This window comes from Frankliniella occidentalis, unplaced genomic scaffold, assembly GCF_000697945.3.
Source record: "Frankliniella occidentalis isolate FOCC.00 unplaced genomic scaffold, Focc_3.1 Scaffold200, whole genome shotgun sequence".
Lineage (NCBI taxonomy): Eukaryota > Metazoa > Arthropoda > Insecta > Thysanoptera > Thripidae > Frankliniella > Frankliniella occidentalis.
This window is the reverse complement of record NW_026267326.1, coordinates 104059-120616: the sequence shown is the minus strand read 5'-3', so window position 1 is coordinate 120616 and position 16558 is coordinate 104059. Positions and strand designations below refer to the sequence as shown.

At 38.4% G+C, this 16558-nt stretch overlaps 5 protein-coding genes across 10 annotated transcripts; 2 read left to right on the top strand and 3 right to left on the bottom strand.

Annotated features, from left to right (window-relative positions):
* Window positions 1–220: 220 nt before the first annotated feature.
* On the top strand, window positions 221–1423 carry LOC113206824 (mitochondrial import inner membrane translocase subunit Tim21). Its single transcript, XM_026423074.2, has 4 exons — window positions 221–438; window positions 535–769; window positions 853–952; window positions 1046–1423. Exons 1-4 carry the CDS (start codon window positions 240–242, stop codon window positions 1175–1177), a joined length of 666 nt encoding a protein of 221 aa, XP_026278859.2. The 5' UTR covers window positions 221–239; the 3' UTR covers window positions 1178–1423.
* On the bottom strand, window positions 1413–5885 carry LOC113206823 (uncharacterized). 4 transcript variants are annotated; one of them, XM_026423073.2, is made up of 9 exons: window positions 5384–5511; window positions 3578–3672; window positions 3127–3330; window positions 2909–3054; window positions 2672–2819; window positions 2279–2567; window positions 2008–2204; window positions 1814–1921; window positions 1413–1737 (listed from the first exon to the last, which is right to left on the bottom strand). In XM_026423073.2, the coding sequence occupies exons 3-9, from the start codon at window positions 3193–3195 to the stop codon at window positions 1483–1485; spliced, it is 1212 nt and encodes a 403-aa protein (XP_026278858.1). In that variant the 5' UTR covers window positions 3196–3330; window positions 3578–3672; window positions 5384–5511; the 3' UTR covers window positions 1413–1482. The 4 variants fall into 4 exon arrangements, 3 of the variants coding, with proteins under 3 accessions (XP_026278858.1, XP_052128295.1, XP_052128294.1); XM_052272335.1 differs by lacking the exons at window positions 3578–3672; window positions 5384–5511 and adding an exon at window positions 3379–3470 and having other exon boundaries at window positions 3127–3272; XM_052272334.1 differs by lacking the exons at window positions 3578–3672; window positions 5384–5511 and adding an exon at window positions 3360–3451 and having other exon boundaries at window positions 3127–3272.
* Window positions 3825–5678, bottom strand: LOC113206821 (dolichyl pyrophosphate Man9GlcNAc2 alpha-1,3-glucosyltransferase). Its single transcript, XM_026423068.2, has one exon. It carries the CDS (start codon window positions 5569–5571, stop codon window positions 4051–4053), a length of 1521 nt encoding a protein of 506 aa, XP_026278853.1. The 5' UTR covers window positions 5572–5678; the 3' UTR covers window positions 3825–4050.
* A 185-nt stretch (window positions 5886–6070) lies between the features above and the next one.
* LOC113206822 (uncharacterized) lies at window positions 6071–13162 on the bottom strand. 3 transcript variants are annotated; one of them, XM_026423071.2, is made up of 12 exons: window positions 13019–13162; window positions 12204–12269; window positions 11942–12115; window positions 11706–11855; window positions 10681–10839; window positions 10263–10292; window positions 9914–10114; window positions 9765–9835; window positions 9520–9692; window positions 9259–9442; window positions 9015–9179; window positions 6071–8928 (listed from the first exon to the last, which is right to left on the bottom strand). In XM_026423071.2, exons 1-11 carry the CDS (start codon window positions 13157–13159, stop codon window positions 9029–9031), a joined length of 1500 nt encoding a protein of 499 aa, XP_026278856.1. In that variant the 5' UTR covers window positions 13160–13162; the 3' UTR covers window positions 6071–8928; window positions 9015–9028. The 3 variants fall into 3 exon arrangements, with proteins under 3 accessions (XP_026278856.1, XP_026278855.1, XP_026278857.1); XM_026423070.2 differs by having other exon boundaries at window positions 6071–9179; XM_026423072.2 differs by lacking the exon at window positions 10263–10292 and having other exon boundaries at window positions 6071–9179.
* A 133-nt stretch (window positions 13163–13295) lies between these two features.
* On the top strand, window positions 13296–15895 carry LOC113206825 (TM2 domain-containing protein CG10795). The gene is made up of 3 exons (XM_026423075.2): window positions 13296–13635; window positions 13850–13931; window positions 14003–15895. The coding sequence occupies exons 1-3, from the start codon at window positions 13440–13442 to the stop codon at window positions 14277–14279; spliced, it is 555 nt and encodes a 184-aa protein (XP_026278860.1). The 5' UTR covers window positions 13296–13439; the 3' UTR covers window positions 14280–15895.
* Window positions 15896–16558: the final 663 nt, after the last annotated feature.

Genomic DNA, 16558 nt, shown 5'->3' with positions numbered 1-16558 from the left:
GTGTCTCCTCTTTTGATATTTCTATATCTCGCTCTTGTTCTACATCGGGCATCATAACCTCGGTGTTGTATGTTTATTGTATGTCAACAGTATCACTATTTTCATTTACTTTTTACACAACTATCTGGATTTATATTCACATGACAGCAGTTAGTTGAAGATGAGATTCAGACACATTAAAACGCACTACTCTTCTGAAATTAGATTTTAATTTTAATATTTTTTTTGTAGTACACACAATGGGGAAATTCGGCTCCCCGTCCCATTCTCCCAGATGGGTTTTGCTTAGTGCCAGGATTTCAGCACTTCAGCTTCCTTCATCGGTTAAATTGCCCCAGCGATATTACTCAGGGCGAGCGCAATCCAAAGAATCTAGTGCTCTCGCAGAATCCAAAGCAGGAGGTTCTGAAATTTCAACCGCAACAGCCTTTGAAACTGGTAATAATTTTTGGACTAATCAGTCTTGGATCAACCTTGCTGACCTTCAGATCTCTTTTCATCCTTAAGCTTTGACATATATCTCTATATTTTCAGTGAAAGAAACAACTAAAACAGCTGGTAACTTAGGAGTCATTCTCTTTGGATTGGGAATCACAGGATCAATTTTATATGCAGTTTGCCAGGAGCTCTTCTCTGGAAACAGCCCTAATAATATATATTCTGATGCATTGGATAAATGCATAAAAGATCAAAGGATAAGGGATCACCTGGGTGAGCCCATCAAGGCATATGGAGAAGAAAATGCTCGTGGGCGGAGGAGACATGTCAGGTAATTTTAATCAATTCCCTAAAATCTAACTTAGAAATAATCATAATTTGAAATTACTTAATTATTGTGGTTTACAATTACAGTCATAGTGTTTATGAAGTAAGTGGGCAAAAACACATGTTCCTTAAGTTTTACATTCAAGGATCTCGTAAAAAAGGAACTGTTTATGTGGAAATGAAAGCGGTAAGAAGTTTGTTCTTGTCCTTTAGCACTCAAAGTTTCATTCAAGTAAACTGCAGGTAGTTTTAATCTGATTTTTGTTTTCTTCAACCCCAGGATGACAAAGGTAACTTTCAGAGGAATATATTAGCTGTAGAATTAGATGATTTACTAAGAACCAAAATTGTTTTGGAGAACAACAGAGAGACTGAAGTGCCTTCAAGTGAGTCCCTGCCCACATTATTCTAGATATTATTGTGTACTATGTTTTTAAAATTTTGGAATGTGTGGAAGAACCTATGTTGGCTTAAACTCTCACTTGGAAAATGTGAGAAGTTGTAGTGCATACTAAGTGACAAATATTGTGAACTTGGTTCTTGTTGTGAAGGGAGAAAGATTATACAGACTGACTACTCTTTCAACTGTAGAGTGACTGTAAGGAGAAGAACAGCAAGGCTGTGTTGTAAATAGAAAAGCTATTGGATTTTAAAGAAATTTTGTTTCTGAAACCTTTAATAGTACCCATTGTTATAAAAACACGCAAGATCATCAAGTTAGCTGAGGTGTAACTGCACTCCAGGTCCTCCTAGTTCAACATCTCTCACATCAAATCCATTGTTGATCAGATTCTTTTTCACTGATGCAAGATCAGAATTGTCAGGAACTAGGATAATAGCAAAACCTCCTCCACCAGCTCCTGTCAATTTTCCACTGAGATTATGATCCCTTGCTATCTGTATGATACGTTCTAATGATGGATGGCTTACTCCCAGGGACTGTAGAAGACTGTGATTTATTGACCACACCTCCTGCAAAAAGGGAAAAAAGGAATCAACAAAATGAAGTAACTGTATTACTGTGCTGATTTATAGGTATAACTATTACCTCAAGCCTTGAAAACAAATCTGTAATACTGTCTTTAGATTCATTGACTTTGGCTTCATCCAGCTGTTTAATTAATGTTTTGGCCTCAGAGCTTAATCCATCCATTGCCTACAAGAGATGTATACTTAAGAGGTCAACTTCATATTAAGATGCAAAAATACTTTACCACATGATGAATATGAATACTGTCATACCTTCATGATTGTGTTCACAATTGTTTCATGTCGCTGTTTCAGTCGTGCAACACGCTCCACAAGTGTTTTGGTGTTGCGACTTACTTTTGTATCCACAAGTAAGACACGTACCCCCTTATGGAGAGGAATTTTTTCCATACTGTTAGGGCGCCGGAAAGCTATTAGAGATCCGAAGGTACATACACTGTTATCAAGACCTGCAACAAAATTTTAATGAGTGAGGACAATCAGTAAAAAGATGGCAAAATTCATTGCCTTTACAGAAGCTTACCTGAAGGGTTGCCATGAGTTATTCGCTCTCCTAAGAAAGCCCAGTGTGAAATTAACTCTTTCTTTTCATCATTAAGATAAAATTCTTTGGCAGACTCAGCCCTAAAACTAGCAATTAACACAAAACAAGCAGCAAGGGAGACACAAAATGAAGCAGAGGAACCTGCCCCACCGCCTACAGGTAACTCAGATGTTACATTCAATCGGAATGGTTGCAGAGTGGGTAGCATACTTTTTTGTGGATGGTTAAATATAGCCGTCATCAAAAATAGGCAGCATTTCAATGCTTGCTACAAAAAAAAGAAAAAAAAAAGAAAAATAGAATTGTGCAAAACTTGATTTTTTTTTAAAAAAAGTTTCTTTAGCAGAACATCCAAAGTTCCACACCACTTACTTGCTGTTGTACACCCAATGACTGAAAGCTTGGTTGGCCAGCCATGAAAGTTTCAAGACTGTCTAGAAGCTTGTCAAAATTAACATCTTGAGGACTGTTCACATCCCACGAGTCTCCATCAGTCAGAGACAATATACGGTTCATTTCACTAAAAGTGTTAAGGATTTGTTCATTTTTAAAACATTTGGTGAATTAAAACAATTAGAGTTTAAAAAGGGACATTTCAACAATCAATACCTCAAAGATAGACTTAGATTCAGTTCAACTTTGGGCATAATGAAGTGAACAAATTGTGGATTAGAACTGGCAGAATCCAGGGACGTGAACTCGATTTTAGTTTTCAAATCAAGACTGGCCGCCATGGCAAGATGACCATATACAACCTAAAAATATTGTTGCGTTAAAGTTAAAAAAAAAGAATGATTTTCATGAGTTATTATATTACCAATACTTACTGAATGATCCCCATGAAGGATAACTTTTCCGGGTGCAGTGATGCTGAATTTTGATGGAAGGCTATCCATGATGATCTGTAGGCACTGATTTCACCAAACTTATGCTATACTGTATTTTGTTTTGCCCACTGTTCGGGTGTCAAAGTCTTTTGAGAGAATGCATGAATAACTTTTAATTCCTCAGCTAATATTGAGTTAACTAGCCTGATTAACAAAGGAAAAATAAAACAGACATTAAAAAAAATTGAAGACTTTTGAAGAGAAGGTGCAACATCTGGTATGCAGTTGTCAAGACAGTGAAATGAGTGAAGAAGACAAGGACCAGGAGGGAAGAAGAGCACCAGTGACCTGTGGACCTGAGCTCACCTCAGGCCTCATTAGAATTGCGAGGAGGCTATTTCTGGGTTGGGTGTAGTGTGGGTATTTTACTGCATAGGAAGATGATACTAACCGGTGCCGTTGAAGGAGAGGTTTTCCTTCAAACTTATCAGAAACCACAATTACATTGAATTTACCACCGCAGCCATCGGATTCATCCACCACCTCCTGTATGGTAATTGATCAAACAGGAAAACATTGAGGCATTAGTTACAAAAAATATCACATGCTGCATGCACTTTGTTAATTGAGAATATTATTTGCACATTGTGTCATATTCCCAAAGAAAAAGTGGATAATGAAGAAACTAGTAATACTTGTTTATTTTGACCTTTATTGAGCTTGTCGGATTTTATCATTATTGAAATGGAATTTAGCTTGCAACAAGCTTGGGCTACACTTAAACAAATATTATTTTTTTTTTAAATACAGGAAGTCTATGAAAGTCCATTGAGATTTCTTATTTATGTGCCAAGAGAAAAGAGGAACATCATCTTAAATTTAAGAGAAAAATAACAATCTAATGTTTGAAAACAGCACAAAAATTTACTTTTGCTTTTTGCTTTCACTGGAGGATTGGAGACTGACACCATTCACAGACATTTGTTTGTAATTAAAATACAGCAAAAAAATTACAAAGTGTAGACATGAATAAACCGACATTAGTAAAGGAAACAAGTCCGGTAACTTGTTTGGAGGCTTGACAAAAACACTTAAAATTGTTAACACCACACAGCCTGTCATAGATGCAAAGAAAGCAGCCCACCACCAAACATTAGATAAATTTTGGTCACTAGCTTTCTGTGGTCTCTGAATAGGTGACTGTAGCACATTTACCATTAAGGTAGTGGCAACAATATGGAAAAGAGATAGTGCCAATGTTGGGATAAGTAACCCATCTTTCCATAATAAGGGGAGCATGCTAAATGAGGAGATGGCTGTAAACCACATACTCATGAAGGGATCTGAAGGCACAATGAGAGAGACTGGAATTGCAGCAAGTAATATACTCTTTTCATGAACTTGAAATGAAAAAAGGAAAAATGCTAAAGAAGAATTTATCAATCCGTAGACAAACTTGTTTCGATGGGGACGGAAAACTAAATCCAAGCAACTTGGAAGAACAGCTATAAGTGTTGAAAGCAGGCAAACTGCAGCCATTTCCTCGTTGGAAAACATGTTTTTAAGTTTAATGACAATATTTATGGCACACCATACATTTGACACCTTATCTTCAAAAACTCCCCTTGCTATTGGGAACAGTCTGCAGAAGACTTGCTGCAGTTGTGAGAGCTGAGAAACAAACGGTAGCCAAACAATACTAAAAGTTGCCAATACCACCATTCCTAGAGTTGCCACTTTTGGTAGACCCCTAACAATACCTCCCTCTAAACTGGTTCCAAGTAAGTAAAAGAAAAAGGGAAGAGCATAGTACAAACTCATTTGCTTAAAACTGAGCGCAAGAACAAATAGTACAGAACCTAACAGAGTTCTCTTTCTCAAGAGGGCAGCTGTGGCTGCTATAGTGAATCCTATAGAAACTCCATTATATTGAAAATGACCATGATCAATTAACAGTAGACCTGGGTGTGAAAGAACAAGGAATATCCAGACCAAGGATGTGTCATCAGCAGACCGAAGGTTCTTTGCAAAGTAAAGCCACACAGATGGTATAAGAACAAGAAGGTCGCTAAGAATCACAGTCCATCGCATAAACAGCTTGTGTTCGTAGCTCTCAAAACCACGAGATGTCTTTAAAGCCACAAAACTCTTGTCAATAAAGGAAGCAACAAAGCCGCAAAGTTTGCTGTGATAAGCAGTCAGTGGAGGGTAATCAAGACCCCAGTACATAAGATCATTGTCAGTTGTGTTAAAGTACCACTCCTCTACAGGCAGGTTGTGTGTCACTTCCATCCAGTGGCGCTGAGCCTCATAATCCCCATACATAGGAGGCTTCTTCTCTCCGGAGTAAGGGTGCAGGGCAACAGCCCACCGCAAGACCAGCAGCCCCAGCAGCGTCAGGGCAGCCGCTCCACGGAAGGAATCCACAGATGTAGGCGAAGACATTGCAGTTGTCTTGATTCAGCTTCCCTCTCAGGCGTAACCACAGGAATAGCTGTAGCGGTAAGTAGTGCGGCCCGGTTTGATCCTAACCTAGCCTACTTACAATGTGAATGGGTTGAAGTTCCTTGCTCAATTTGTCTTTGATATAATCAGCAGAGTAAGACATATTACAGTTGAGTAAGGGGAAAATATCAATTCAGAATCGTTTAAATGTTTAAACGTGCTGTGGTGACAAACAACAAGGAAACAGTGTTTGTTGACACTCTTCACCTTGTCTTGACGTCACGTCCAGTTCCACGACACTTTTCCGGGATCGAGAGCTCTAATCTAAATATCGACGTGGAGACTCTGCGTACATTGGGTGGCCTACCCAGCCGGCGCCAACAGGTCGTTCAGAGGTTCCTCCCTTCCTCCTACGGTAGTATGCCACTTGATTCTCCACGTCGATAATATTATGGACATAAGGATGGCTTCATGGATATCAAAATGAAACCACAAGCAGTTGAAAAATATATTTTGGTATGGTTATTTTATTCTGTTCACTTTATGCAGATCACAATGAGATTCTCATTGGAATTTGAAACACAAATTGATCAAAACCTTTGACTTTTACATGGGTGACTGTTTTGTATTTTTAATTTTAAAAATCTGATTTTTCTCCCCTTGCTAAGAGGGTGTAAACACAAATAGTAACAGGCTGTTAACTTTTCACAATCAGAATGACCCATTCAAGTTTTCAAAAGATAAGTAGCAAAGATAAGATCAGACAGAAATATACATACATTCTCAGTTATATGTACTTTTAAATTTTAAAAACAAACAGAAAAAACCAAGCAGTACTTAATATGGCACTATAATGAAATACACTCAAGAAAAAAAGGGTAAAAGCATACAACTTAAGTTTCCACAGTAAATTTCCACCCAGAACAGATGAAAATTAAGAAATAAACAAGTTAAAATGGTATCACCAGATAAATAAATACTACGTTAGATGTTCAGTAAGAGTACTTCATTCAGAGTTGGATTGTAAGATGGATATTCTGTCAAAGTCAAAAGGAAATGCACTATTCCTCTACAAAGCAGTATTTTTTAAAATTTATTTTTTTTCCAAAAATGTGATGCACTTTACTTGACTTGGTAACTACAGCTGACGAGGGGTTGCGGGTTGCATATCCAATCCAATATAACTTTAGCTATTTTCAGGTCTTCCATAAGAAAAATATAAATTCTAAGTCCCAAGGTGCCTCTAACCCCTTAGGTGTGGGTGTGATCATTAAAATAGTAAAAATTTCATTCACAATAACCCCTAGACAAAGACAACAAACACATTATATCGTCCACAGGTTTGAACCAATAACTCTCTATTTCAGTCTTTGTGCTTAATGTTAAAAAAATATACTGCTAAAATACTTTAGACATACCAATTCTACTACAAAGACTTTAGAACAACATTATTAATACTTGATCAATACATCAAGTCTTGGCAACCAAAGGAGCAAGATTTGAAGAAAATATGGTTGCAATAAACACACTTGATTTGTAAAATGAAACAAAATTAAAAATCTTATCACAGTGTTATTGCATCCATGAGAATTATGCATCGAGACAAAGGCAAAAAAAATCACAAAACAACCTGCAATCTTAAGTGAAAGACAAGAAAAAGAAAACGTTTTAGATGACGTCAATCCTTATGTAAGATCAATGCCAGAATAGTAACTGTAAATGTCCTCACAACAGTAAAGTGTAAAATAGTAAATTATTTTACCACCCTAAAGTTGTATATTAGTAAATATAAAGCAAGGGAACAAAATAGTCTCTTTACTTTCAAGTCCACATCCTGCTACAATTTTTTTTTTTTTTTAAATGAACTCTATGAACACACCTTGAATATAATATGGTATCACACAAACAAGGGCACATTAACAAAATGACGAAGGAGCATAAAAATCTGTAAGAATGGTTGATTGTCCACCTCCACATGAGCGTTGGCCACATTGGCAATTTCAATTACAATTTGATTTCAGAAATAAAGTAGAGGATTTTCATTTTTCTAAATTGAAGACACACATCCATTCAGTAATAAAAATACAAGTGGAGACAGTACCATGAACGACATGAGATATTTAAACTTAAACACAACTAATAGCAAAACTTTCAAAAGGAACTGGGAAAGAACTAGCGGCAAACACAGTAAGGTAAACACTACATTTAATAATGGATCACAGTCCAACACATTCTGAATGTGATTTATCACACGCGATCATCTTTTAACTACAAATGCATAAGCATAAATCTTTAAGGCTTTCAATTGAGCTGCAATGCAAAGAAGCACTGTGCTGCCTGTTATATTACAGCAAAAATATATATTTGGCAATTGTATAACATAACATAATGGGGCAAGGCTCGCCAGAAGGTTCCCAGCCCATCCTTCCTTTCATTTAAAACACATTACAGCGAAAAAGGTAAAGTTATCAGATAGTTTCTTCAAGACAGAAAATCATGAAGCAAATTGATAGATGACACACATTCCATTATCTGTCAGAATGGGACAGGAGCCAACTTACTATAGAGTATCATCAATTTGAGTGATTCAATGCACCCAATGCACATCTCCTCAGAAAGGCATTAGAGCAGAGGAGACCGCAGATCAAATGAGTCTCTTGAGAATTAAGACAGAAGTATAAAAAATGCAGCCCAAACAATCAGATGGAACTTAAAAATTTAATACTGAGGCCTTACTTATTGTCAATTATTTAAAAAATTTAAAATTAAGTAAAACTCAAAAGCCTTGGAAGAACCTATAAAAATATGCTAAAAGAAAATATTTTTTAAAACCCCTACCAATCTCATTTTAAGTAAATTGTAGTTCTTAAGTTTTGGAGTAGTTTATGTCTACTTCTATGTGCTCAACACACAAGCACAAATTAAGAAAATGCCATGCCTAAATATGTCATCAAATCTGACTTTATGTCCGCATAACGGAATGTATCCTTCACAATACTACTAAAACAAAATATTATATACCTTACACACATCACAAATAATTTACTATGTCTACTGACTGCTGGAGCAATTCTCATAACTTTAGGCACAAGCAGCACAGCACATGTTACAAAAACCTCAACAATATAAACATATCATACAGTAACAAATAGCCTTTTACTGCTTCTTATATATTGTTTTATATAGAGGAAACAGCAAGTAACTCTTTCGGTCAAGGCAAATCATACTGTTAATCTTATTCCATGGACGAAATGGCAGACTGGGCACAATTTTTGTCATGTCACCAGCTGAGCTTTGTTCTTTGACTACCCATTCTTGTATGACTGTGGGGTAGGTCCAAATTGAGATGGATGACAACTACTCTATGCAACACAAAATATAAAAGAACCATCATTCTTCATCAAGAACCCTGGGAGATTAAGGTAGAATTAAAAGTATTCTACCTGACTAGAGAGGGCTAGTTGGATGGAGTATTGTATGTTTGACGACCTCCTAACTCTAACAAGTATCGATCTGGATGATCAACCCAGTCAGCAGCACTAAGCTTCACAGTTCGCTGTTTTTCTGCTTGCTTGACTTCCCATTTCTTTGTTTCAAGCTGCTGCTCCCTAATAAATAAACGTAGATAGAAAATTAGAAAAAAAAAAGATTCATTGATAACTGTATTTCTCTTGAATGATTACTTACCTTGATTTAGATGTACCACACCCCCACACCTCTACACTGACCAGCGGATAAGGAATACCACTATAAGTAATCATACTGAAGGAATCATCAAGTTTGAGACTTGGTTTGCTGGGATTAGTACCAGCATGGATTCCTTTAGGATAACCCCGGATACTAAAATTTAAATATAGAAGTTTTGCACCCCCTTTAATTGAAAAGAAAGTTAAAGTTAAAATCTTAAACAATAACCATAAAGTTCATAAGAAAAACAAAAACACTTACGTTCAATAACATGGAAAAGAGGTAAAATCTGCAGAACGCAGGAATTTTCGCATCCCCAGTAGTGATTAGATTCATGCCACTCTGAATCGGCTGCAAGACAGAATTCAACTCCCTCCTGTCCTCTTAGGAATGTGAGAGTAGGTCCTCGGTAGCTGAGTACATGATGTAGAAATCTGAAGAGGAAATTTGACAATCAGACAAACCCTAGGCTGAGGTCAACTTAGAAACCATTGTGCAAAGCTTACCTATTTGAGCCTAATCCATGTTGATCACTACTGTACAAAGGTGCCCAATGAGATGGATATGTTGATCCCAACTGGAACAATATAGAAAATCAAAAGGTGAAGTAAACCTTTAAATAATCACTGTTAGCAAAAATATTTAAAACGCATACCATTTTGGCGATAAGTGATTGGGCAGATGAACCATTGTGTTGAGTAGGTGAAGATGATCCATTTGGGTGTTGAGATGGCATGGTAAAAATTGCAGGAAGACTTGTTGCTAGAAGCCAAACTTGGGATACTGGCAGCAGATATGGTCCTTTGGTATCAATGTCAAAATTTTTCTCGAGAACAGGTGTGGAAAGTTCCATGCCCTGTAACAATTTAATTACTTATAGGATTTCTACAGAAATTCATTTCTCATTTTCACTATTTTTATCAGTCTACTTCTAGTGTGCCACATTTAAAGATTATTATCTTTCATTCTTGATCAAGCACAAGGATAGTGATAGATAGTCCTACCTCCTCTGCTTCACATGAAGCATCCCCTTGCTGGCATGTGAAAGAAACCAATACAATAAGTCAATAAATATCTATTACAAACTCATGGTCTAGTATATAGTGTCCTATAGGTTCCATACAATTGTTTTGAAATACTGAAACGCACACAGGCGTGCGTGTGGTCCAGCCTACTTCCGTTTACCCATCAGAACATCGTTCAAATGACTCACTAGGGGCACCCTCATTGCACCAAGTAAGTCAACGGCCCGCCCACATGCCAGTACAGTAACAATACAAAAAAGTACCATGGGACCTATTGGACGCCTTGTATGGTTGACAAACCTACGTACTTTTTTGAAAGTCAAATCAATGTTTATTTTTTCACATCTGACAGTACGTTTTGAAAAACAATATGAGTATAAAAAATAATGTCACTTACAGGAGCTGAAGTTGTGACTGGCTGTTTTTCTTGAAGAGACCGGTACGCTGTTGTCAAAACGTGGACGACATACCGATGTAATAATGGCAGAAGCCTAGGAAGGTGTTGAAGAAGCCAGTTGCTCATGTAGCCGGGAGAGACTGCCAATTTCTTGTGAAACTAGAAAATAAAAAAGTAACAAATTGGATTGGGTTAGAGTTGATGAAATTGTAGAATGCAACACAGAATTAATCATATCCATGACATTTTACACACTGCAAGTTTTTTTTTAATTTTAAGGGATTAGGATTAAATTGATTTTTACAATACACGATCACCCCACTTTTAGGAATGGCTACTACAATGATTAAGTAAACATATTGCAAATAGATATGTCTTTTAAAGTTTTAGCAGCTCACTTAGCAAAGCTCACTTAGCAAAGCAGAGGTCTTCACTCACGTCACACCTGAAAAAAAAATATATACCAGAGCAGACAAATTCTAACAATAAGGTGGGTTAGGGAACCCAATGGTTGTTCCCTTTGTTAGTGAAGGATCCTTCACTCCTTACTTTGAGAGAAATCCATGTTGGAAAATAAATCAAGACTGAAATAGTTTGGCAATACTCCTCCTGAATCTCCATTATAAAGACAAAAAAAATGTGACCAACAAGAAGTCACAGGCCAGCCCACAACTTTAAATTTAAGATAATAACCAAGCAAATAATTAACAATACGAGATAAGTTAAATGATAAAGGGAAGGGCATATATACAAGGCATCCACGAGTAGACAACAAAAATTGCTTAAGCTATCTATGGAGTGGACTCCTTCTGTATATCCCTACTAAAATTAATAGACATAAGAGGGGGAAATGCAGCAAAGTGTTACAACAAACAATAAGTTTGCATCAACTGGTCTAAATTGTATGAATAGCTAGAAATTTGATAGACTTTTCCAGTCAATCAACTTTAGCAAAGATAAAGATGAGGAGCTAGTACCTGGGGCTGGTGTGGCTAGACGTGGCTAAGTAAAGACTTGATGCTTACGGCTGAATCCACCACTGCCTGAAGAGTGTGGTGGATATGTAGGCAGGTCTGTGGCCCCCCTGGGTAGTTATCCATGGCAAGGCGGTAAGTCAGCATCAGTAAGTCCAATACTTGTTGTTGAGCCACTTCTTCAGATCCTTCGGAAAAAATCTGCAATTTCAAAGTTGAATAAAAAAACAAATTTTCTCATTGGTAATACCTTTATAAAAGTCAAGTACTATTTTATTAAAATCTACCTTAATATAAAGCTCGGCAATTTTCTCATCTGGGATGATTTGTAGTAACTTGTCAGCTTGCTGTCGAAAACTTGAAGCAGACATACTTTTTGATGATTTACAGGCTCCTCCACATCTAGCCATATAGTTGAAAACTTTTAATCCAAGTTCAGGATATTGAGGGAAGAGATATTTCTACAAGTAAATTAACTGAGTTACAGTGGGCCAAAGAGGAAAATGTAAGTAATACAAAAAAAATAAAAAATGGAAGTATTTTACTCACAGCAAACACATTTGCTGAAATGACATTTTGACCAGTTCCTTCATCAGCATTTTTTTGTACAAGTATCTGGAAAAAAAATATAAATGCATTGGTGCAAGAGTAAAGTAGCCAAGGAAATCCAGTAATTTTTTGTACTGTCTATCCTTGAGTACTTTTCTTAACAAAATAATAAGTAAAATTAATTTGATTAATATTAAACATAGATAATTAGTAAGATAGTTAGTAGATAGTAGATAGTTAGTAAATATGCTGAGTTTGAACACCTAAATTTTGTGGGTGAAGGGAAATTTAGGAACCAACATGCCAAAAGGAACTTCAGTGTATATTCTAATAGTTTTTTAGTTGTGAGCTTGGGTAAAATTACAAGTCACATACTTGTGTCAAATTTAGATAGAATAAAATTGAATATATAGAAGAGGAACAAGGAAAATGTAGATGTCCCTCTGATTACCTTTAAGGAGCAAGGGGTATTGGTGGGAGGGAGGGGGGAGCAGTAACGGCGAGGGGGGGGGGAGAAGGTGCAGATGTTAAGGTGCCTATTTTCTCTCTCGCTCTCGGGCGCCATACGGAGTTAAGCTTGAGCCAAGCGGCCGCGTACTGGGCGGCTAACCTCAATCTCAGGCAGACGATCTACCAGTATGTGAGGGGACGCATCACGAACGCGTCACACTTAGCGTCACGGTGAAAGGTAGACTTTGTGTTACCTTGCGGCAACTTTGAGCGTAGAAGAGGAGGAGCCCGGGGCTGTGGCCTTGCCCTGTCCCTGTCTCTCCCTCAGCCTGTCTCTCTCACTCGCTGTCTCTCTCTCTCCTCACCTTGGCCAGTTTGTCGACGGGTACCAGCGCTGTGGCATGATTTTGCTCCTTTATGTCCGCCCCAGAGCTGGTCCTTGAAATGCTCTTGCTCCGTGAGCTTGAACTGCTGTGGTTGTCCGAATGACTGTGGTGGTTGCCCATGGCTGCAGGGGGCTTGCCTCAAGGCTCCTGCAACGCTACGCACTGCAACGCGCGAAAAATGTTGGAGCTGAGAGAGAAAGAGCACGGGCACAACCGACGAGGTTGACCGAAGTCGCCTCACCACAACTGCTCACCACCACTCACCACCCACTGACAGTAGTATGAGAACATCAGCTGTACATTCAACAGTCATCTGTCTTGACTCTAGTGTTTTTGTTGGCGAGCAATGGAGAGTTGATATCCAGTCTAGGTTATATCGTGTGATGATTTTCTATTTGCAATGAATGTTAGAGCTGGGCTTTTAGGGATTTCTATATATTTAAGCTCTATTGTTATTGCGGAAGAGTCTATGAACTACACCACAAATTGTGCCGATCTTCTGATGGGGCAATACATTTGCCCTGATCCATCATACGACTATATAGATCCCAAAACACAGCAACCTTACGGCTGTACGGAAAAAAACGTAGCTAAAGGTAAGTGCATACTAAAAAAAAACATTCCCCTTGAGTTACTAAACTGTGCCGTGTGTCTTCGAAGAAGTGTCTTTGACTTGAGTAAATCTTCTGTGTCATGTTATTTAATATTTAACCTCAATGCAGAACCCCAACATGGAAAAATGAAAATCCTATCTGTGTATCCACAGTACCAAAACTTACAATTTTACCTATCTTTTTGGTTATTTTCCAGTTCGTTGCCGTGCAAGTGATGAAATAATTTGTGCAGAGTCTGGCAATTCAACCTTCGAGAGAGAGATGCCATGCAAATGGACGTAAGTATTTTCCTCTAATTTCTCTCTAATCTCGTATCACATAAGTTTTGACATGCTCCTTTCTCTTTCAGCAATGGCTACTCCTTTGAAACTGCCATGCTGCTGTCTGTATTTTTAGGAATGTTTGGTGCAGATAGATTTTATTTAGGTTATCCTGCAATTGGACTGTTAAAACTTTGCACCTTAGGTTTTATGTTTATGGGCCAGCTCTTAGATATTATTTTGATTGCCACTCAACGGGTGGGACCAGCAGATGGAAGCCACTATGTCATACCATACTATGGGGCTGGCTTAGAAATTGTTCGTAGTAATAATTGGACTTACAAATTGCCTCAGGATGATTGGTGACATTGATTGATTGTATGCAGCCCAGCATAGACCTGCATACAATCTCCAATTGTATAATCTTGTGGGTAAAATCAACGACAAGGTTACATGTACTAAAAAGTGTTAAACTCACTCTTAATTCTATGCAAAATGTGTGTTATCTCCTGTTTTCTCCTGATCTTCTCTTTAGTTTGAGTTTTTAAAGGGTTCAAGCTTTTTGACAGTAAATTTACAGTTGGATATAATTTTTTGGGGTAAATTTTCTTTTTATTATTGTTGTTTGTTTTCTCTTCTGGACTAACATTTTTAATGCAGCAATTGAGCAGTTTCATGACAAATTTGACAGTCTAGCTAATTCTAAAGGCTTATGCAGTGCTCAAATGTTTGTGGAGAAACATGCATTGTACCTGGTATTTTTTAATATTTGTTTTTCTGTCATAAATTTTGTGTTTTTTATTATTGCATCATTAATTACTGTAAAGAAGTATTCTTGTTGGTGTTGTCTCTAAATATGGGAAATGGCATGTCAACTGCACAGGGTTCACAAATGGATACACAAATAGTATTCAAATTCTATGTTGTGACAAGATTAGGGTTTCTATAACTCCTCTCAAGCTTTAATGCTATGACAGACTGATATAGATTTAGTAGGAACTCTTTGATTGCTTGGAAAATAGAGTTTAGGTTTGACTTACATTGATTTGATGCCAGGATCCTCAAGGAAATGGCCAAGTAAAGTAGGATGTTCTGAATTTCACATGTTTTGGGAGGAAATACTAGCATGAGAGTTGGAGGATGTATTGTTTTTTTTTTAAATGGCTCATTATTGTAAAAGCAGTAGCCTCTGTTCCTGCTGTAATTAGGTACTTTTCACTTCATTCGCCAGGCTTCTTTGTATTGAGCACAACTCTGAAACTACTTCTGGATTTGTGCTGATCTCTTTTTGCTAGCTGCTTTGCAATCCAGATAAATGATTTCCAGATCTCATAGTTGCTTCAAATTTATTTATGAAATATGCTTTACTAGTATTTCATTTAACTATTGAATTACCTCTGCATATTTTCTCAGAAAGGCTTTTTAACTGTCAAAGGACTGCAAGGAAAATCATCTGATGTATCCCAAAATTCTCTAATACTTCTATCAAATTTATGGTTTATTTTGATGACATATAGAAATGTAAAACAATTTCATCCTATGTGAAACATTTCAGGGGAATGAAGACATTTAAAATTGCAAGGATTTGTACTTTGACTATCAGCCTTAGGAAGAATGATATGCTTTTTAATTTAATTTTCATTTTATCTCATGTGTGCCATTTTTGTTGTGATCCTTACATAATTTTTCAGGCATTTATGCACATTTAATTGTTAATTTATGAGTGGATGGCTGCAATTCTAACCATTCAAACTTTGTTATGTGATATAATAGCTTCTATTGTTACTTGTTATTGACTCGTGCTTTCCTGAAACGTACGCAGTTAGGCAACGTATGCCTGTTGTGTAATTTGCTGGGAGCCTGCGAGAAAGAAGTCACAAATCTGTACATATGTTGATGCCCGATAATTTCATAGTGACGTCTATGGACTTCCTGGTTTTCTCATGTACAAACTGTAAATAAACCATTTTTTTTACAATTGACATGCGTGTACCATTGCTTCTTCTTGCTGAGCGGGGGGTTGTGGGATGTGCGTTGGCGCCGCCCGCCCCTGCCTATCTCCGACCATCGCCCCGCGGCGCCCCGCGCCCCGCCCCCTTTCGGCTACGGGGGGCGTACGCCAGGCGTGTACGCTTGTGCGGAGATTACACGACTGTGTCCCAGAGCAGGAGCGACGACAGAACACAGGCCACACCGCTGGGGCGCGCTCTTAGGCATGGCCATCCGTCCGCACCACTTGCCCGGCATCCTGCTGGCCGTCTTCGTCCTGCCCACGCCGGAGATGTTACGCGGTACGTCGCACCAACCCCCCTGCTGCCCTGCTTGTCCCACTCTTGTTCGCGGAGCTACGCAGAGCTCATGGACTCGTCTTCCTCCCCAGTTCTCCCGGGCGCCCGGGCCGCGCAGGAGTGCGTGCGATCGGCGGAAAGGATGCAGGACGCGCACGGCGCCGACGTCCAGCGGCTGCGCAACGACCTCCTGTGTGACTATGACCGGCTCGTCGTGAAGCCCGGCACGGACGTGCAGATCAACGCCTACATCTACCGGCTGCACCTGGCAAGTGCACGCCCTGCCCACCCGAATCTAACAGTGTGACTCCACCCCTTCCCTTCCCCCGATCGGATTGGAGGGAGTCCCCCCCCCCC